Genomic DNA, 17,906 nt, shown 5'->3' on the forward strand with positions numbered 1-17,906 from the left:
ATGATAAATTAAAAGCCCCTCCATCACTTTAGATAGTTGGACTGATGGCATAAGGAACCAAAGGGAGTTCTAATATTTCCCCCAATTTAAGTCAATTTCATTTTCCATTCAACATTAGACAAGGAGACTTTATAATCCCCTAATTGCTATTCCCAGGGAATAGGAAAAAATTAAAGTGGGTGTTACCAAATACCCCCCTAGGTATCAAAATCTCAATTATCCATTTTTGGAGTGCCTAATTTACAGAATTTAAATGCCTAGGGAGCAATTTAAGATAATCTAGTTGCAAAATGTTCCCCTAGGTAACTTAATGAGATGATTTGCTGAATAGGGCTATTATTAATAAGCCAATTAGATGTTGAAGGGCAGCTACTGAAAGAAAAATGGTCATTTTGCTTTGATATAGCTTCTCTTAAGCAATCTTTTTTTTTTTTTCCAGAAAATAGATAGCGTCAAATAACAGAAAAGAGCTTTCCTTATTAGTTATTTTAAAATCATAATATCAGCATATAGGGAAATATTTGCCATCGTCAGTATGGGGAGGAGAATTGAGAAGAGATGAAAGAGGTGTTGCTTTTTTATTTGTAGAGGACTCCTGAATGCTTTTATTTATAACAAGAAGTAATTTATACTTTTTGAAGTCTCAGAAAATATATGGGCAACATCAACTTAAATGAAAGCTGAATAAATATAAGAACAGTGTACAACAGAGGAGGCGAGCTCATACTAACTTGATGAATTTTAAGGTTCTTGTGACTGCCATGCGCTATGCTTTAAGATTTTGTGTTTCCATATAAGGTAGGTTCTGGTCCCTGGATCACCTGGTAGCAATCATTCAGCTATTCAATACTTGAATGACTTTACAAAGAGCTCTAGAATTCTCTACAGTTCCGTTTATTAATCTGAATACAAGAGTGGTGATTTAGCAATTGTGTACACACACACACACACACAGTCGTACATGCACACACACAGTCCAATGTGATTTGAAAAGGTAAATTTGGGGAGTGTTTTAGCAAAGTTTCAAATTCAATTTTCTCTTTTTAATTGAAGTATAATTGACTAAAATTCTAATTTCTCTGGGCTCCTGGGTGGTTCAGTTGGTTAAGCGACCTACTGTGGCTCAGGCCATGATCTCACAGTTCATGAGTTCAAGCCCTGCATTGGGCTCTGTGCTGACAGCTTGGATCCTGCTTTGGATTCTCTGTCTCTCTTTCTCTCTCTGCCCCTCTCCCATTCACTCTCTGCCTTTCTGTCTCTCTCAAAAATAAATGAGTATTAAAAAAATTTAATTTCTTTTTTCTATTACCATAACTGATTCAAATTGCCTTTGTTTCACATCTGAAAGCTTGGTAAAATTTTGCAAACTGGACCCTACTACTTAATCTATTCCTAGTCTCCATCACCCATGTATTTCTTTAGGAAAAACTAAAATCTAATTTTCCTATTCATCATATTCTGTTCTCATAACACATAAAAATTGACCCAGTGCAAGTGTTTCTTCTCTTGCATCCATTATTTCTTATATCTATTAATCTAATTATAGAATTACTTATAACTGTTCAACAAGACTTATTTACTAATGGATTTACTGATGCATTTATTCATTCAGGCAAGAAATAATCTTTTTGAAGATATCAGTATGAGGATGAATAAAACTCATCCTCTTCACTAGCAGCAAAGAAACATTATCAAAAAACTTAGGATTCTTTAATGACCATAGTTATTATTTGAAAATGCTTCAAAAGTTATAGTGATGTTTTTAAACAAATTTCAGTATTCTCACTTAAACATAAGTTAATCAGAAATTGTTAATACTATTAATAATTAGAAATTAAGTTATATCAACAAGAATTCAATTATACATTTTTAAAAAATTTATTTTATTTATTTTTATTTTTTTAAATGTTCACTGTTTTTTTGTTTTTTTGTTTTTTAATGTTTTTTTAAATTTATTTCTAGGAGAGAGAGAGAGAGAGAGGGTGAGCAGGGGNACCTTATCTTTTCTACGGCCACTGAGATGTAACCTTACAGACTCCAAATAGCTTAAAAAGGTCAACCAAGACTCAGAAACATATGCTAGATCACTGTTGCTAGTCCCTAAAGTAACTTCTTCACAATTGATTTTAAGCAACCAATTTTCTTTAGCCCTTCTTAGCTCAGGAAATAAATGTATTTAATGTGAACACTAAGTGATAGTTATGATCCCAAAGCTATCATCAAATTAGGGGGAAAACAGTGAAAAACTCATGGAAGCATGTAAAAAAGCATTTATTAAATTATATGGAGTTACATTGACTCTACAATCAAAGTAGATGTAAAATATTCTGTACATAAAGTAACTTCTTTCATTTTTCCATACACATTATGAGATTAATAGGCTTGTCTTTATTCTCTAAAAACATGGCTTAATCCTACTGACTTATTGTTAGAGACATTAATTTTCACAAAGAATCCACAGAGACATCTAATTCTGCTTTTACGACTCTAGTTCTATTCTAATAAATTATGTCTTCTTAATGGGTAATTGAAGAAAGTCATGTGCTCTATCTACTATACAATACATAGAATAGTATATGTTCCCAGATCTATATTAAGTTACATATTCTTTATATTAGAATATGATTTGTCTTGTCCTCCTCCCCATGAAACACAAGTTAGAAAGGGCTGGGGATTGGAAAGAGGAGGTATATGGCAAGACAGATGTAAGATGGAACTGAGAAGGGACTAAAACCTTCTTTTACTGGTAGGGTAAAAATACATATTGTGTAAACAGCAAAAATGGGGCTTTTCTACTATTAGTTTGGGTGGGGGAGAGAAGGGAAAAAGAATGGAAGATACAAATTTATTGAAAATCAAATTTGTCTTTGTTCAAATTTTAATCTACTCTAGGAACAGTTTTGGTTTCAATAATGACCAGGGATACAAATGGCAATATACTGGGTGGGGGGAGGGATGCTAAACATTCTGTAATGGGAGGTAGATACCTGGACGGCCCACTATTCTACTACTCAAAATGCCAATACTGTGTCATTTTAGATACACAGAATTCATGACAGATATCCACTATGGACTGAATTGTGTTCGCCCCACAAATGTATATGTTAAATCCTTAACCCCCAATGTGACTTTGTTAGGAGATATGGCTTTAAAGAAGTCATTTGGATACAGCCCTAATCCAATAGGACTGATAATTTTATAAGGACAGAAGGAGACGTCAGGGATGTATGTGCACAGACAAAAGGTCCTAACAGCAAGAAGGAAGTCATCTGCAAGTCAAAAAGAGAGGCCTCAGAAGAAACCAAACCTGCTGACACCTTCATCTTGGAATCCCAAACTCCAGAGTTGTGAGAAAAGACATTTCTGTTGTTCAAGCCATCCAACTGTGACATTTTGTTATGGTAGCCCCAGAAGACTAAGACAGCTCTTGTGATAATAAATATAATTATTTTAACACTTTGGGGCAGACTTCAGACCCTGTTGTGTAGCTGGCCAACTCCCAAGTAATCACTTTCCATTTAGTGACAGTCATGAGAAATATTTCTGTCTAGTGAGACATAATTCTAATTCTGCTCAGTGGAGTTTTTGGAAAATGTGTACCATATTACTGGACAATAAAGACAAGTTCACCTTAAACAAACTATTACCCCTTTGTTCTTTCTATTTTCTTCACATTCCGAATGTGGATGTGAATCTAGCATCTTAGAAACACAAGATAATATATATGAGGATAAATGCCAACATGCCAAGTATAAAAGAATGTAAAGAAAAAATATTTTGGGTTGCCTGATTCTATAGCTGAAAGTCTTACAGCCTTTAAAAATAATGCTGTTTCAGGGGCGCCTGGGTGGCTCAGTCAGTTAAGCATCCGACTTCAGCTCAGGTCATGATCTCACGGTTCGTGGGTTCAAGCCCCGCATCAGGCTCTGTGCTGACTGCCAGCTCAGAGCCTAGAGTCTGTTTCAGATTCTGTGTCTCCCTCTCTCTCTCTGACCCACCCCTGCTCACTCTGTCTCTCTCTGTCTATCAGAAATAAAACAATAAAAAAATTAATACAAAATAAAAATAATGCTGTTTTAATAAAAGCCATTGGTGTATGAAGAAAAGATACACTAGGAAATAATAAATATTTGCTATCATCAGTTGAAATCAATGATTCTGTTTGAACTCAGTATAGCACTGGTGTTATTTCCAATATCCAACTCTTTAGAAAGGATATCTCAAGCATCACTTCTAGGTACAATTTATATTTATAGAAAATTATGAGACATATTTTTATAACTCCTCATTGCATCTCAGTGTTCACCATGGAATTTTATTGGGATGACCTACAAATTCTTATCATCCACCTGTATTTATGCCATAAATTCTTCTGGGTCGAATTGTAGGCCACAATCTGCATGTGAGGCCTATTCTCCCAGTCCAATTCATGAATTCTGTTCAGGCCTATCACCCTTAGAGACTCTTTCCCTTCCAAAGAGTTTCCAGATGGTCAAATAAGAATGGCCATGAAAACTGGCTTGAGTAGCATGAAACGATCAAATTCATAGAAAGGCTGGTGAGTCATTCAGAGCTATTTTGGGGTAGAGGCATGAAGCCTTCAGAGACAATTAGCCACAAAACACCCACAGCTGCTCATCATTCCCTGCATGAAACCTGCAACAAAGAGGGGTCCTGGCTATTAATCTCTAAAATTTAAAGACTGATGTCTAAAATTATTTACATTTTTTTCAAAATCAAACTCCTTTTTTACTAACCTTTAAAACTTAAATGTTTGAACTAAAAAAAAACTATTAAGTTCATAAAATTATGAATTTCAGGGAAAATAGTTACAATTCATCTATATACTATTAAGAAGCAATTACTCAAATTACTATTTGCTAAAATATAATAAACTTTGAAAGTATTAAAAAAGTGTCTAGTAAACATAGACATAAAATTGACACTGTATTATAGGGATAAACATAAATGTTAATAAATTAACTTCACAAAATTTAACTTAAAATTGTGTTTCACTTTTAACATAGTCCACAGTACACACAAATAATGAATGGTTAAGTCACTAGTAGCCTTTCGTATAATTTTCAGCCAAAGGCAAAGTCCATTGGGCCTCTTTCTTCATCACTTTGCCACTAGAAGATGTCCTTCACCCCCCTACATGTGTAAGTCACAGGACAGCTCTTAGCTGTCCCAAATTTCATATTAGCTAGTGTTAATTAAACTTGAAAACACTAAACCTTCTTCCTCAAGTTCAATGTGGCCATACTTCGTTAAATGTTGATTTGGGTAATTTTTTTAATGAAACAATTAATATCAAATAATTAATACACTCAAGACTTTAATAACCTAATTCATAAAATTAAAATACTAAAGTAAGTATTTTTGAGAAAATAATTAAATAATCACCTACAATAACTAAGATTGAGAACAGGGGCTTAGATTGGAGTTACTAATATTAAGCAGAATGGAAGATGAAAATATCCTGATAAACTTGTCAGAAAAACAAGGAAGATGTTACTTCATCCCAAATGTTGCTAAGTTTAGTTTAGAAATCACAAGATTTATATTATGCCATTACTTGGATGGTCAGTGCTGATATTTTACCCAAGAAAAGGCAGGTATTTCACAATTTACAATGATGAATTTCAGCAGTGGACAATTAGCATTCTAATTCCTATGAGAACTGTTTATCATTGTTACTTCATACGCGTTCTTGCCTGATATGTCAATGAATTCAATGCAAATTTAATGCAATTTGAAAACATTGCACAAAATGATAATAAGAAGGTACTTACACTTCGGTATTTTACAATGTATTCCAAAATAGGAGCCCCACCATCATCCTGTTTGGTGATACTGAGTTTAAAGCTCTTCCCACTGCTTGGCTGCCCATGTATGGATGGAGGACTTGGTTCACCTAAGTAGCAATACAACATTCTTGATTTTTACACACATCTCAGAAACCTAGAGAAACTGAATTTCACTAAAGAACACTGTTATGTAATAAAAAAAACATGATGTTATCCTGAATTTACCATTTTTCATTTTCCCTTTGCTATGATAAAACCCTGATCCTTTCTTTCCACCCAAGAAACAGCAACATTCATAAATCTAGAAGCAACATTCATAAATCATGAAAATGTCATGACACGTGAGAACCAGAATATTATTTATATTGATATGCAAATATTCTGAGAATAGTATTGCATTATACAAACACAGGCATTATTTCTCATGTTATTAATAGTGCACAATCTTATTTATTAATGTAATCTTGGCAAACATTTTGTATATATGTATTACTATAAACATATTATCAAACTACATAGAATATATTCTTACCAGGAAAGATAATGGTTTAGCAATTACTTATCTGCTTTAATGAGTATTTTTTTTAGCTAGATACAGATTTGAAAACAAATTTTGTAGTATCCAATCAACAGACACATGTTCCGATATATTTATTTTTTTTCTTCGGACTTCATGAACATACTTGCCTTTCATGCTCTTCGTCTCATGGAGGTGGTCTTATACAAAGATGCTTACATGTTTAATATGAATAGGATCTACTGAAATATAAGAGTTTTCTATATGAAGGATGCCATCGCTGCTTGGCAATTTGGAATGGGAACTCCTTACTATGTGTCACTTATGTGATGGCCTTAGGCAAAACTGCCATCCTCTTCTTCTGTTTTTTCCAATTCCTTACAAGTACGAATACAGTAATACTGAGAAACTTCCATGGGATATGGTTTAGTTTTCAAGGTTCCACAGTAGTATGGTCTTATCAGACGAATGTCAAGACAAACTAAGCAGAATAGAGTTAAGAGGATTTATTGCCTCCAAACAAGGAAAATCTGGCTTTATTCTCAGCAGGTTATCTTTTTTTTAAATATGGTGTTTATAACCCTCTGCAGTAAGTACTTTATTTGAGGAAAGGCATATCATTAAGGTAATATGCCAATTGGGTGTGTTGACATGCAAGTAAATGATAAAAGAGCCTTGTATACCAGAGTCATATAGAAACAAAGTAAATAGAGGAATTTTGGAGTGACTCTTCATTAAAATAGATTATATTAGTGTGTAGATATTATGACATGACATGATTTCTATTCAATGTATTTTCAATAAACTAATTAAAATGTCTGAAAAACCAGTATAATAAATTCTTTAAAAGACTTAACAAGAGATTTTGGGAAAACCTAAATATTATAAAATGGATTTTATACTTGGTTGTTTCAGTATAATTTCTAAATAGGATTTTAGAACATGTGTGTTGTACACTGTAAATTTATTTAACAATATTGTAATCATATTATTTTAATAACAGCATTTTGAGGTAATAAATATATAGCAGAAATTGCATTTTCAGTTACAAATATTTTGACATATGTCTTTAAAATATTTATGTCTACATTTAACTTTTATAATATCCTAAATTTGTGGGGTGCCTGGGTGACTCAGTAGGTTAAGGATCTGACTTGGGGTCCAGTCATGATCTCGTGGTTCCCAAGTTCAAGCCCCACATCAGGCTCTGTGCTGACAGCTCAGAGCCTGGATCCTGCTTCATATGTGTCTCCCTGTCTCTCTAGTCCTTCCCACTTGCGTCTCTCTCTCTCTCTCAAAAAAAAAATAAATAAACATTAAAAATGAAAAAAAATGAAATTTGTGACTCCATTACAGTTGCTACTTACTTTGGAAAAAAATAAAGTTCAGAACAAATGTAATGTCTATCAGAAAGGAATTGATTAAAATAATGGCTTCTATTAGAAATTACAGTGGGATGTTTATGCAAAAGTAATAATATAAATAACTATCAGAAGTAATAATGGAAAATTATGACATATTAAGTGCTTTGCATATATCATCTTATATAAACTTCAAAAAAACCTTGAGAAGCAGGAAAAAAACATGTGTATTATTAATAAAACCTAAGACCTGACCCTTGAAGTCTCAATGTCTAGGACAGAGGTCTGCAAGTCAATAGCAGTACACTAAGAGATTAAAACTATTATAATTTTTAAGGTAGAGATTTTAAAAAAGGGTAAAAAAGAGGAGTTTTATGTGTGAAACACCTAGGATGGTGTTCTATGAATGAAGGAAAGGTAGTGTGCCTAATTAAAAGAGGAGAAAACATTGGAGGGGTTGGCCAAGGTCTCACTGGTCCTGCCTTCTTTGGGGACTGATACACAGTGACCTGGAGAGAAAGGAATCAAGAGAGAATGCACAATACTTTGGAAACAGAAACCAGTATGACCAAACTTGAGTTCCATATACTGATGCCGACAGCATTGTGGCCACTGAGGAAAGAGGTATGAGGAGGGCGGGCAGGCAAATGTGTGTGTGGACGGAAGGTTCAAAGGTGAAGGTTGGTGTTGAGGATTATGTGTAGAAAAGGGATAGCCCTGTTTAAATTTGCGTAAAGTCATTCTAGAATTATTTCAGTTTGAAAATACGATTGTGAGTCAAGATGTATCAGCAGTCATTCTGGGGAGAAAATAATGAGGGGCTGAAAAAAGACATAGGCATCAGATGTGGTGAAAAGAGAAGACATCTGACAGATTTTATGAGAACCAAGAGTTGGTCACAAATTAGGGTAAAATAATTTATTGTGGCCATTTGACCATCCTACTAGGTGTATATAACAAGCAGGGTGATGCATGGATTTTATAGCAGGATTTGTTGAGTCATAGTCAAATTTTCTCACATTTTCAAATAATTTATTCAACATAAAGGAAACAGATGTCGCTTCAAATTTACCTTAGTTTTGTATAATTCAACTGACTTATAATATCCCAAAACAGGATAATAGCAGGAACAAGGCTACAATAGCTAATCCTCTGCAATCACCATGGTAATGGATTTACTTAATGGTGTCTTTTTCTCACACTTAGGGCATATATACTTTATGAAGAAAAGGCAAGAGTCATTTCTCAACAAAAGAAGAGAATACTAGACATGTTACAAGTCACTGTTTTTGCTTTCTCACAGACTACAGTCTAAACATTACAATCTAATTAATCAGACAGTGAACGAATAGGACCCTTTACTGATGGGGACCATTTCCCGAGTAGTTCTACTGTATTTATTGTAGGACACCTTTTCTTTTTTGCCTAGTTCCAGAGCAAAGTTATTTTTATAAATTTAGATGCCACCAATTTCAGAAACCACTTCAACAAAGACATAATTCACTTCCCCAGGTGTTGAAACACCGCCATGAATTTTAAAACCCTTAAATTTGCAAGTGAAGAGAAAGGCAAGAGGGAGCAAAAACAGAGATGACTACTTACGAACTGGTAATGTCTGGAAGATTTCCACTTTACTGTAGTCTCCTTGCCCTTTTCCATTTACTGCCGCAACTCTGATTTCATAAGTTGTATTTGGTTCCAGGTTGCTCAAAACAACCATTGCTAGTAGAAAAAAGACACAAATATATATATATATATGTAAATCTATATATATATCTATATATGCTACGGTTAATATTTTTAAATACATAAATGAATCAACCAATTACAAAGCTGGCTGAATAATTTCATTGTAAATCTTCCATAAAATACTTGAAAAATGGGAAATACAAATACAATTTGTGAACAGTCCCCTTCTTCACTCTGCTTTAGCTTTCTTTTATGATACTCATGCTCACAATATATTCAAGAAATAAGAATGATCTAAATAAAACATCCTTACTGTATTCACCCCAAATAATTTAACTACTTTAAATGGATTATTTTTATGGAGCTTCATGGAGATAAGGTGTTTCACTCATGTCTGAAGAGTGTCACAAAGCTGACTCTACAACCGACGTATATCATTTATTTGATAATCTCAAATGAAATTAAATTATTTTGGGGCGCCTGGGTGGCTTAGTCGGTTAAGCGTCCGACTTTCGCTTAGGTCATGATCTCGCAGTTCATGGGTTCGAGCCCCGCGTCGGGCTCTGTGCTGACTGCCAGCTCAGAGCCTGGAGCCTGTTTCAGTCTCTGACTCCCTCTCTCTGACCTTCCCCTGCTCACGCTGTCTCTCTCTCTCTCTCCTAGAAATAAATAAAACATTAAAAAAAAAGAAATTAAATTATTTTTAATGCTGGCTTGAAAGCTGTCAACTCTTGTATTTTTTTCTCTGAAATTCTTCTCAATTCTATACTTTATCAGATCTGAATTCAACATGACACCAATAAGAGAGAATCTGAAAAAGTACAGTAAAAGATATATCTCCTGGGTCATGTCAACCTCTTCAATTGGCAGAAAAAAAAAAAAAAAAAAAAAANTTCCAAAACCTCTTATTTTTACAAATTCCTCTCATGAAGCCAATAAAATTCCATAGATGCCTCTAACCTTACTGCTTTCGCTAAATAGTGCAAACATTTGTGAGTGGAAGTGACAAAGCCTTGATAAACAATCAAAAGGAAATTATGTCTGGCTTACATAATAAATCAAGTGACAAATTCATAATAGAAGATGTAATCAATCATAAAAGTTTCATAAAAGGATCATATTTGTAGAGATATTGTTTTTTTATGAACAGTGACTGAAGATGGTATACATTCAATAAATTACAATATAATTTATTAACATATTTCTGAAAACTAATTCCACTATAATAAAAACTCCTTAGATAATTTTTAATTCTACATTATAGGAATGTACATCATGAATCTGGTTTGATACTTCCTTTTGTTTCATTCTTTCCCCAGTATTCATTATCATGACATCTCTTTAGCTTTTTGATTATAATTGTTTAATCTTCACTGAATTATTAAACTACAGAAAAGAAAAAAGTTGCTGAATGCATGGTAAACAATTTTTTTCTAAAGTACACAATTTAAAATATATAAAAATAGCATAAATATATTTTTACATGTATCTGATACATTTTATCATATGTATCAGATAGCCATTAATGGCAAAAATAATCATTCCAGACATCAACCAGACGTTATTTAATATAGTAAAGATGTTCTTAAAACAGCAAAAAGATGTATTTCCAATTGGCAAAATTTACGTATGTATTTCTCAGTTTCTCTACCTTGTAAAAAAACTGAATTTATTTTTGAGAGTGCATTGCCTTTTCAAAAACTCAGATTATAATAGTTGGCGTCAAAGTTAAGGGAGGCCATCTGGGAAAGCACTGATGGGAGGGATATCCAACTGATGAAGCTACAAGGATAAATGGGAAAACCAAGACCAAGGATTGACTCCAACTGTTGCTCACAGACTAACAATCTGTGAGCTTTTTCAGGAAACCTAAATCCAGTTGGTTGGTGACCTGGAATCAAGGTGTATATAATATTAGCCCGAGGGAAAAAATACTTGTAACTGAAATATTAGTGGGTTAGGTCATACAGACTATGGAAATGAAGGAGGGAATAAAATTAAAAGTTAGAAAGCTGTGATGCTGAGAAGGTGGAATCCTACTGCCCTTGAGAGAAAGTTTCTGTTTAAGGTCAGTATAACAAGGAACTCAAGAGTTTAAAAGTCATCACATCTTATCAATTCTTCCAGTAAATAAATATAACGAATTTAAAAACCAATGTGAACAAAGTTTACTGTTCTGCAGAGGTTTTTAAAGCTTTGCAAAAATGTATTTGTTCTTCAGAGCTTGTAACAAAAACGCTTAGGTCTTTGGACAGTCAATATTGTCATGGACCAGTCAGTGTTCAATGTGATGTTACGGAGCAGTCTGATTATCCTTCACCTTAATGGTGAATGATGATGTAGCATGGGGACATATAAAACTCATGCAGGTATTAGTCTGACTATACAAACCTTCACAAAAGGACACTATCATGATGTGTGCTTTAAAATCCTGAAAAAAGTCATTTGGTTCTAACCCTGTTTCTACCATTGACTAAGATTCCACCAAGTCATAGGGCTGAGTTAGTCTCCCAACTTATAAAGGAAGACATTTTTATTAAATGTCATAGACATAAAAGTATAACAATAAATTGAAAAAAGGTATAGATAAAATAATTTGTGATCTGTGAAATTATCATCATGATGAATCAGTAATCTATCCAAATGGGGATATTATATAGAGACTGTGAGATAATGAAAATAATGGATAGTCCAAAGTTGTTCATCTTTGACTCTGTGTTTGATGACAAAATAGTCTGTATTTAGTCTTAGGGATACTTATACATATTAACACAACACAGATATCTACATAGTATGTTACAAATGATATAGGACAGATTGCTATAGACGTCTACTGCTGCAGACAACTTTGATATGTGCTATGCCTCTCCATATCCCTGTGATTTAAAAATAGAAGCACTACCATCATTTTAAGATCACTGATGAACTCAGTCAAGTAGGTGAGAACAATTAGTAATGTTTTATGTTTGGTTGTTCGCCTTGATACAACTCAGCAAGAAAAACTGCAGAATTTAAATCACACAATTTTAATTGTAAATAAAATTATCTGCAAACAAAGGGGTGGAAATCAGACCGTTCCTTACTTTAGGTTAAGAGTGGATAACAAGAGAGCTATTAAAGCATCAGAGCACATCACATGAGGGAAAATTGACGTTATTAGATTAAACAATTAAAACAACAACCCACCTCCCCCTCAAAAAAACTTGTACATTTTACTTGAATTATCTGAGTATTTCTAGTAAAAGCTCCTTCTGGCCTGAACTGTCACCATTCTCCTCTTTTCACTATTTCACAGGGCATGTGAGGAGATTTGAGTGTCCCTCTATCTCTGCTAAAGTGGAAACTCATTTCTTTAATCACATTATAATCAATTCAGAATCAAGTCTCCCCAAGTTTCCTCACAGTCTTCTGTTCTCCATGACAAAATTCTTCCTGGGTGGTGGGGTGGCTCAATCTGTTGAGAGTTGAGCACTGACTTCAGCTCAGGTCATGATCTCACAGTTCCTTAAAAAACTTTATGTTTCTTATTTATTTTTGGAGTCAGAGAGAGGAAAGCGTGAGCACGGGAGGGTCAGAGAGGGAGGGAGACACAGAATCTGAAGCAGGCTCCAGGCTCTGAACTAGGTGTCAGCACAGAGCTCAACACGGGGCTTGAACCCACAAACTGTGAGATCATGACCTGAGCCAAAGTCAGACGCTTAACCACTTAACCGACTGAGCCAACTGAGCCACCCAGGGGCCCCTAACAGTTCCTAAGTTTGAACCCTGCTTGAGCCTAAGTTTGGGCTTTCTACTGTTATCATAGAGCCCTGCTTTGGATCCTCTGCCACCCTCGCTCTGACTCTCCCCTGCTCTGACTCCCTCCTTCTCTCTTTCAAAAATGAATAAACATTTAAAAAATTATTCTCCCTTGGCTGATTGAGTTTCACAGCAAAGCAATTTGCAGAGGAGAGAAGCAAAGAGGTTAAATGATGGCAGAACTATTATTACAAGGCTAGGCTACAACACTCAAAGGTAAATGGATGTTGGGGCCTCAGGGAGAGCCTTCAAAATTATAGGGGAGAGGCATGGAAGTAAACCTATGGAAGCAAGTTTTAAAAAGTTTATACACAAGAAGAGGTCAGTCTGTTTTTGAGTTCTGACTGTAAGGGTTTTGGTACAATAACCCTCATTATGAGGCTTATTAACATTGTGTGAACATAAAGGTTATTGTGTGAAACAGAAAGAACTGCATAAATTGGGACCAATTTAAAGAGAGGGAGTGGAAAAAAATTCAGGGGAGGCAAAGCCCGGATCTGTAATTTGACTTGCCTTTCTTAAATGAGAGGATATATACATTAAATCATCCACAATTTCCTGGCATATTGCCAAACATAAGGTTTTTGAATATCCAAGGTAGAGCACAAAAGCAAACTACCACTTGAAAAACGAAAGTCTGCGTACTCTATAATAGAGTCATACCTCAAATTATGAAGTTAGTTAGTGGAAGACTTTCTTTCCCCAAATGTGCCCATACAATAGAACAAAAGAACCACAGACTGAGGTGTGGGATGGGTTCTTTCCCTATAATTTGTTAGAAATTCAAACTCGAAAATTAGGTGAAAGTCGATCTAGATTACAAACCACTAAAAGTTCTCTAAGGACAAATGGCATAAATTAAGGTATTTTATAGTTACATTTAGTCAGCATGATTTGGAAATCATAATGCAATTCTTCTGAAAATTATAAACCACCATGAATTTTTCCCTGACATGGCAACAGGTATAATTTCTGTAAAGAATCTTATTTTCCCCATTAATTTAATGTTTCTACTTGATTTAAGTATAATTTGAGTTTCATAAAAGATCATTTTGTCACCTGGATACATGCAAAGGTGCAGCAAATATTGAAATCTGTAAAAATAATGATATTTAAACGGGCAAATGAAGGAAAATAGAAACTATTTTACATTATTTTTGCAAGTATGGAAATGGTATTGCTAGAGAGGAAAATCTGAAGTTTCATTTTCCCTTCAAGAACAGAATCAGACTTTATTTTATTTAAAAAATTTTTTAATGTTTTATTCATTTCTGAGAGAGAGAGAGAAAGAGAGAGAGAGACAGAGAGAGAGAAAGGCAGCGTGAGCAGGGGAGGGTCAGAGAGAGAGGGAGACACGGAATCTGAAGCAGGCTCCAGGCTCTGAGTTAGCTGTCAGCACAGAGCCCGACACGGGGCTCAAACCCACGAATCGTGAGATCATGACCTGAGCTGAAGCTGGACGCTTAACAGACTGAACCACCGAGGCTCCCCGAGAATCAGACTTTATTAAAGGAAGTTAAATAAAATAAGTGTTTAATTGTTCAGGTTATATATTCTTATAAATCCCATCCTTATACCTGTCAGGAGAAGCAGAGGCTACTGACTGTTTATGAATCTCGGAGCAAAATACAGTACATATTTGCAAAACTAATTAGGCTGAACAAAGTTCTAAAGTGAGGTTAAATGTAGCCATGCTCTCTTCACTCCCTTAGAGCTCAGGCATCTCCACGGGCTTTTCTAGCCAGTCAGTGTGAGCAGATAAGGACTCCCTGGATACAGAACTGCTGTATATCACCTACCAGAAATGCAGCTAATTCAGGTAGTCAGGAACTGTGACACATGTCAGATAATGAGAAATCACAAAGTTTAGCTAGGATGGGACTGATGTTTCAAAATCACACTTGCTGCTGCTAATCTCCTCAGTGAAAACTGAAAATATAAAATCCCTTGAAGTTTATCACCTAAGATTCATTTCTTGTTTTCTAAACAATTAAAACAAACCCCAACCTTACCCCTCCTTTTTTTTTTTTTTTTTTTTTTTTTTTTTTTGAGAGCGAGAGTTATCTGACTGGTCTGTAGGAGTCTGCAGCAGGTTTATCTAAAAGTCTATGTTATTTATAATGTTGACTTTTCACTCTAGTTATTCACTACATACCTATGAATGACTTGAGGGATTATTTCATTTATGAGTGCAAAGTGTGTCTTTAAGTTTTAAGAAGTTTAGTTCAGTTGGATATTCATTTGCTTTTGAAAAGTAAACTATGCAGGGTGCCTGGGTGGCTCAGTCACTTAAGCATCTGACTCATGATTTCAGCTCAGGTCATGATCTCACAGTTCCTTCTTGAGATGGAGCCTCTTGTCACAGAGCCTACTTGGGAATCTTTCTCTCCTGTGTCTCTACCCCTTGCCCACTCATGGATGTGTGCGCACTCCATCTCTCCAAATAAATAAACGTTAAAAAAGTAAAATATGCATTTTTTGTACAAGTTGTATCATGTTTCAAGATTCCATTACTTGCAAAATAATTTAATATCATTTTTTAAAAGTACCCAAAGACTTCAATGAATCATAATATAAGACTTACATGGATGTGTACTTTAATATATATAACATTTGTGAACAAATTCTATGTACTATATAATTTGTATAGATATATATTGATGAAAAGTAGAAAGAAAAATTAATCAAATGGTTATGTGGTTTGTGTGGGGCTTTCATTCAAAACAGTATATTGATGGCACTATTTTAAGATCATTGCTTATCACTTATGAAATTCATACCTTTTTCTTTAGTGTATGGCTTTTATGTTCTTTTTCATCATGACTATAAACTGTTCGTAAAAACAAACAATTTAACAACTGAGTTTTAACTGATACAAGATTTTACACAAGAAGCACATATTGTCTCTCACAACCAAATGTCTTCCCTTTGAAGTACACTCTGGATAAAAACTTTGATTTAAACACAGTACAATTTCAGGACACCTGGGTGGCTCAGTCAGTTAACTGGTTAACTGTTAGACCCTTGGTTCCAGCTCAGGTCATGATCTCAAGGTTTGTGAAATCGAACCCCATGTCTGCCTCTGTGCTGACTGTGCGGAGCCTGCTTCGGATTTTCTCTCCCCCTCTCTCTCAACCCCTTCTCTCTCAAAATAAACAAATAAAATTTAAAAAAAAGAACAGATTCCTCAAAAATACTTTTTCACAACCAAGTCATACTTTTTTCACTTCAAATACAATTCTTAGCATATAAAAATTATTTACCCAAGAAAAATTTAAAGGATACTTGTTTTCAGGATCCACTTAGTACAGAAAATATGACAGATGTATAATTACCAAATGTCTCCTGTCTCCTTCTATAGTCTAAAACAATAGGCTTTTGGAAAATATTTATGAAATCTCGATGATTAAAATAATCAGAGTATTATTTTTACTTATAAATATGCTAATTGTTCAAAATATCTATGCCCAAAATTCTTTACAGCTACACACTTTTTTGTTGCTATTGGTTTTGTTTGTTTGTTTGTAGCAGGGGTAGTGAGCATGAGCTAAGGTTTTGAAATTAAATGGCTCCCCACCACGCATAGAGAAAACTGAAGCCTCATTTTAGCTATTTAACCTCCTAATAATTATGCATTTTTTCTCAGTTACTGATTATGCTCCCTGTTCTTTTACTTGGCTGTTTTATTGTTGGAAGCTCTTTATTGTAAGATTATGGTGAGCAAGACACACACACACACACACACACACACACACACACACAGATATCCTGAGAGAGAGAGAGAGAGAGAGAGAGAGAGAGTCTCTAGCCCTCACAGAACCTTCATATTTCGAGTGCAAAGTAAGAATTCAATAATGATTTTGAATTGACATTTTACAAACTATGCCAAACAAAACATCACTTTAAAAGGAACTGGCCCAAAGAGGACACAGCTAAATCTATCATTGCTAGATTTACAAGAGAATGTAAGTATTTTCTCTTCCCAAAGACACTAAATACATATAAGACTAAAAATGATAAACTAACAAAAATGGTAATACTGTATATCCATAAATTCCATTGCTAAATATCCATGTGCACAATTTATGTCCTTATGAATACTTCATACAAACTGAAGATTTTCATCTGAACAATTCCACTGGAATCCCTTACGAAATTTTAAAAATCATCTGAATCTTGAATTTTAAAGCTGAAAGAATGAATGTCTTTAAAGTTTCAATGAATGTGAGGAATTATAAGTGGAAAGGGAGGATTCTAAGAAGGTGGTGGAGGAGGAAGCACCAGGAATCTTCTCTCCCTGCCTAGACAACAATTATACTGGCACAATGTGTCCGATGTACAAATTTTGGACTCTTAGATTCTATTAAAGGCTTGCAACTCCCAGGGGAAGATATGGATAGTAAATTTGTGGTAAATTTGGTCAATTTCAACTGTTAGCACAATAGTAGCTACACATCCCTGCCCAGCTAAGGAGGAGGCAGTTGAGCACAAGTTCCTAGAGCAGCTTGCACATAACACGTGGGAGTTAGGTGTGTGAAAAGGACCCTCTCCTTCAAGTATCAAGGATCTTGCTCTGATTTTGATGGCTGCTTTTCATCACAGACGTGCAGACAAGAAGGTGCACAGCTGGTTTTGTTGCACCTACACTTATTATTGCAGGTCTCTCCTCCTCTGGTAGAAGTGACTTCTTGGGGACTTAAGGAACCAGTGCCCTATGAAGACCTTAAGTTT

The 17,906-nt window shown here is 34.7% G+C and overlaps 1 protein-coding gene across 3 annotated transcripts in view; it reads right to left on the reverse strand.

Annotated features, from left to right (window-relative positions):
- Positions 1–17,906, reverse strand: part of NCAM2 (neural cell adhesion molecule 2) — a 506,271-nt gene that overhangs the window by 45,451 nt on the left and 442,914 nt on the right. For all 3 annotated transcript variants that reach the window (XM_077756475.1, XM_077756477.1, XM_077756476.1), the window contains 2 exons: positions 9,291–9,410; positions 5,796–5,917 (listed from right to left, as the gene is read on the reverse strand). In XM_077756475.1, coding sequence (XP_077612601.1) covers positions 5,796–5,917; positions 9,291–9,410 — 242 coding nt within the window. The remainder of the gene's footprint in view (positions 1–5,795; positions 5,918–9,290; positions 9,411–17,906) is intronic.

The sequence above is a fragment of the Crocuta crocuta genome, unplaced genomic scaffold (assembly GCF_008692635.1).
Source record: "Crocuta crocuta isolate KB4526 unplaced genomic scaffold, BGI_CrCroc_1.0 scaffold378, whole genome shotgun sequence".
In the NCBI taxonomy this organism is placed as follows: domain Eukaryota; kingdom Metazoa; phylum Chordata; class Mammalia; order Carnivora; family Hyaenidae; genus Crocuta; species Crocuta crocuta.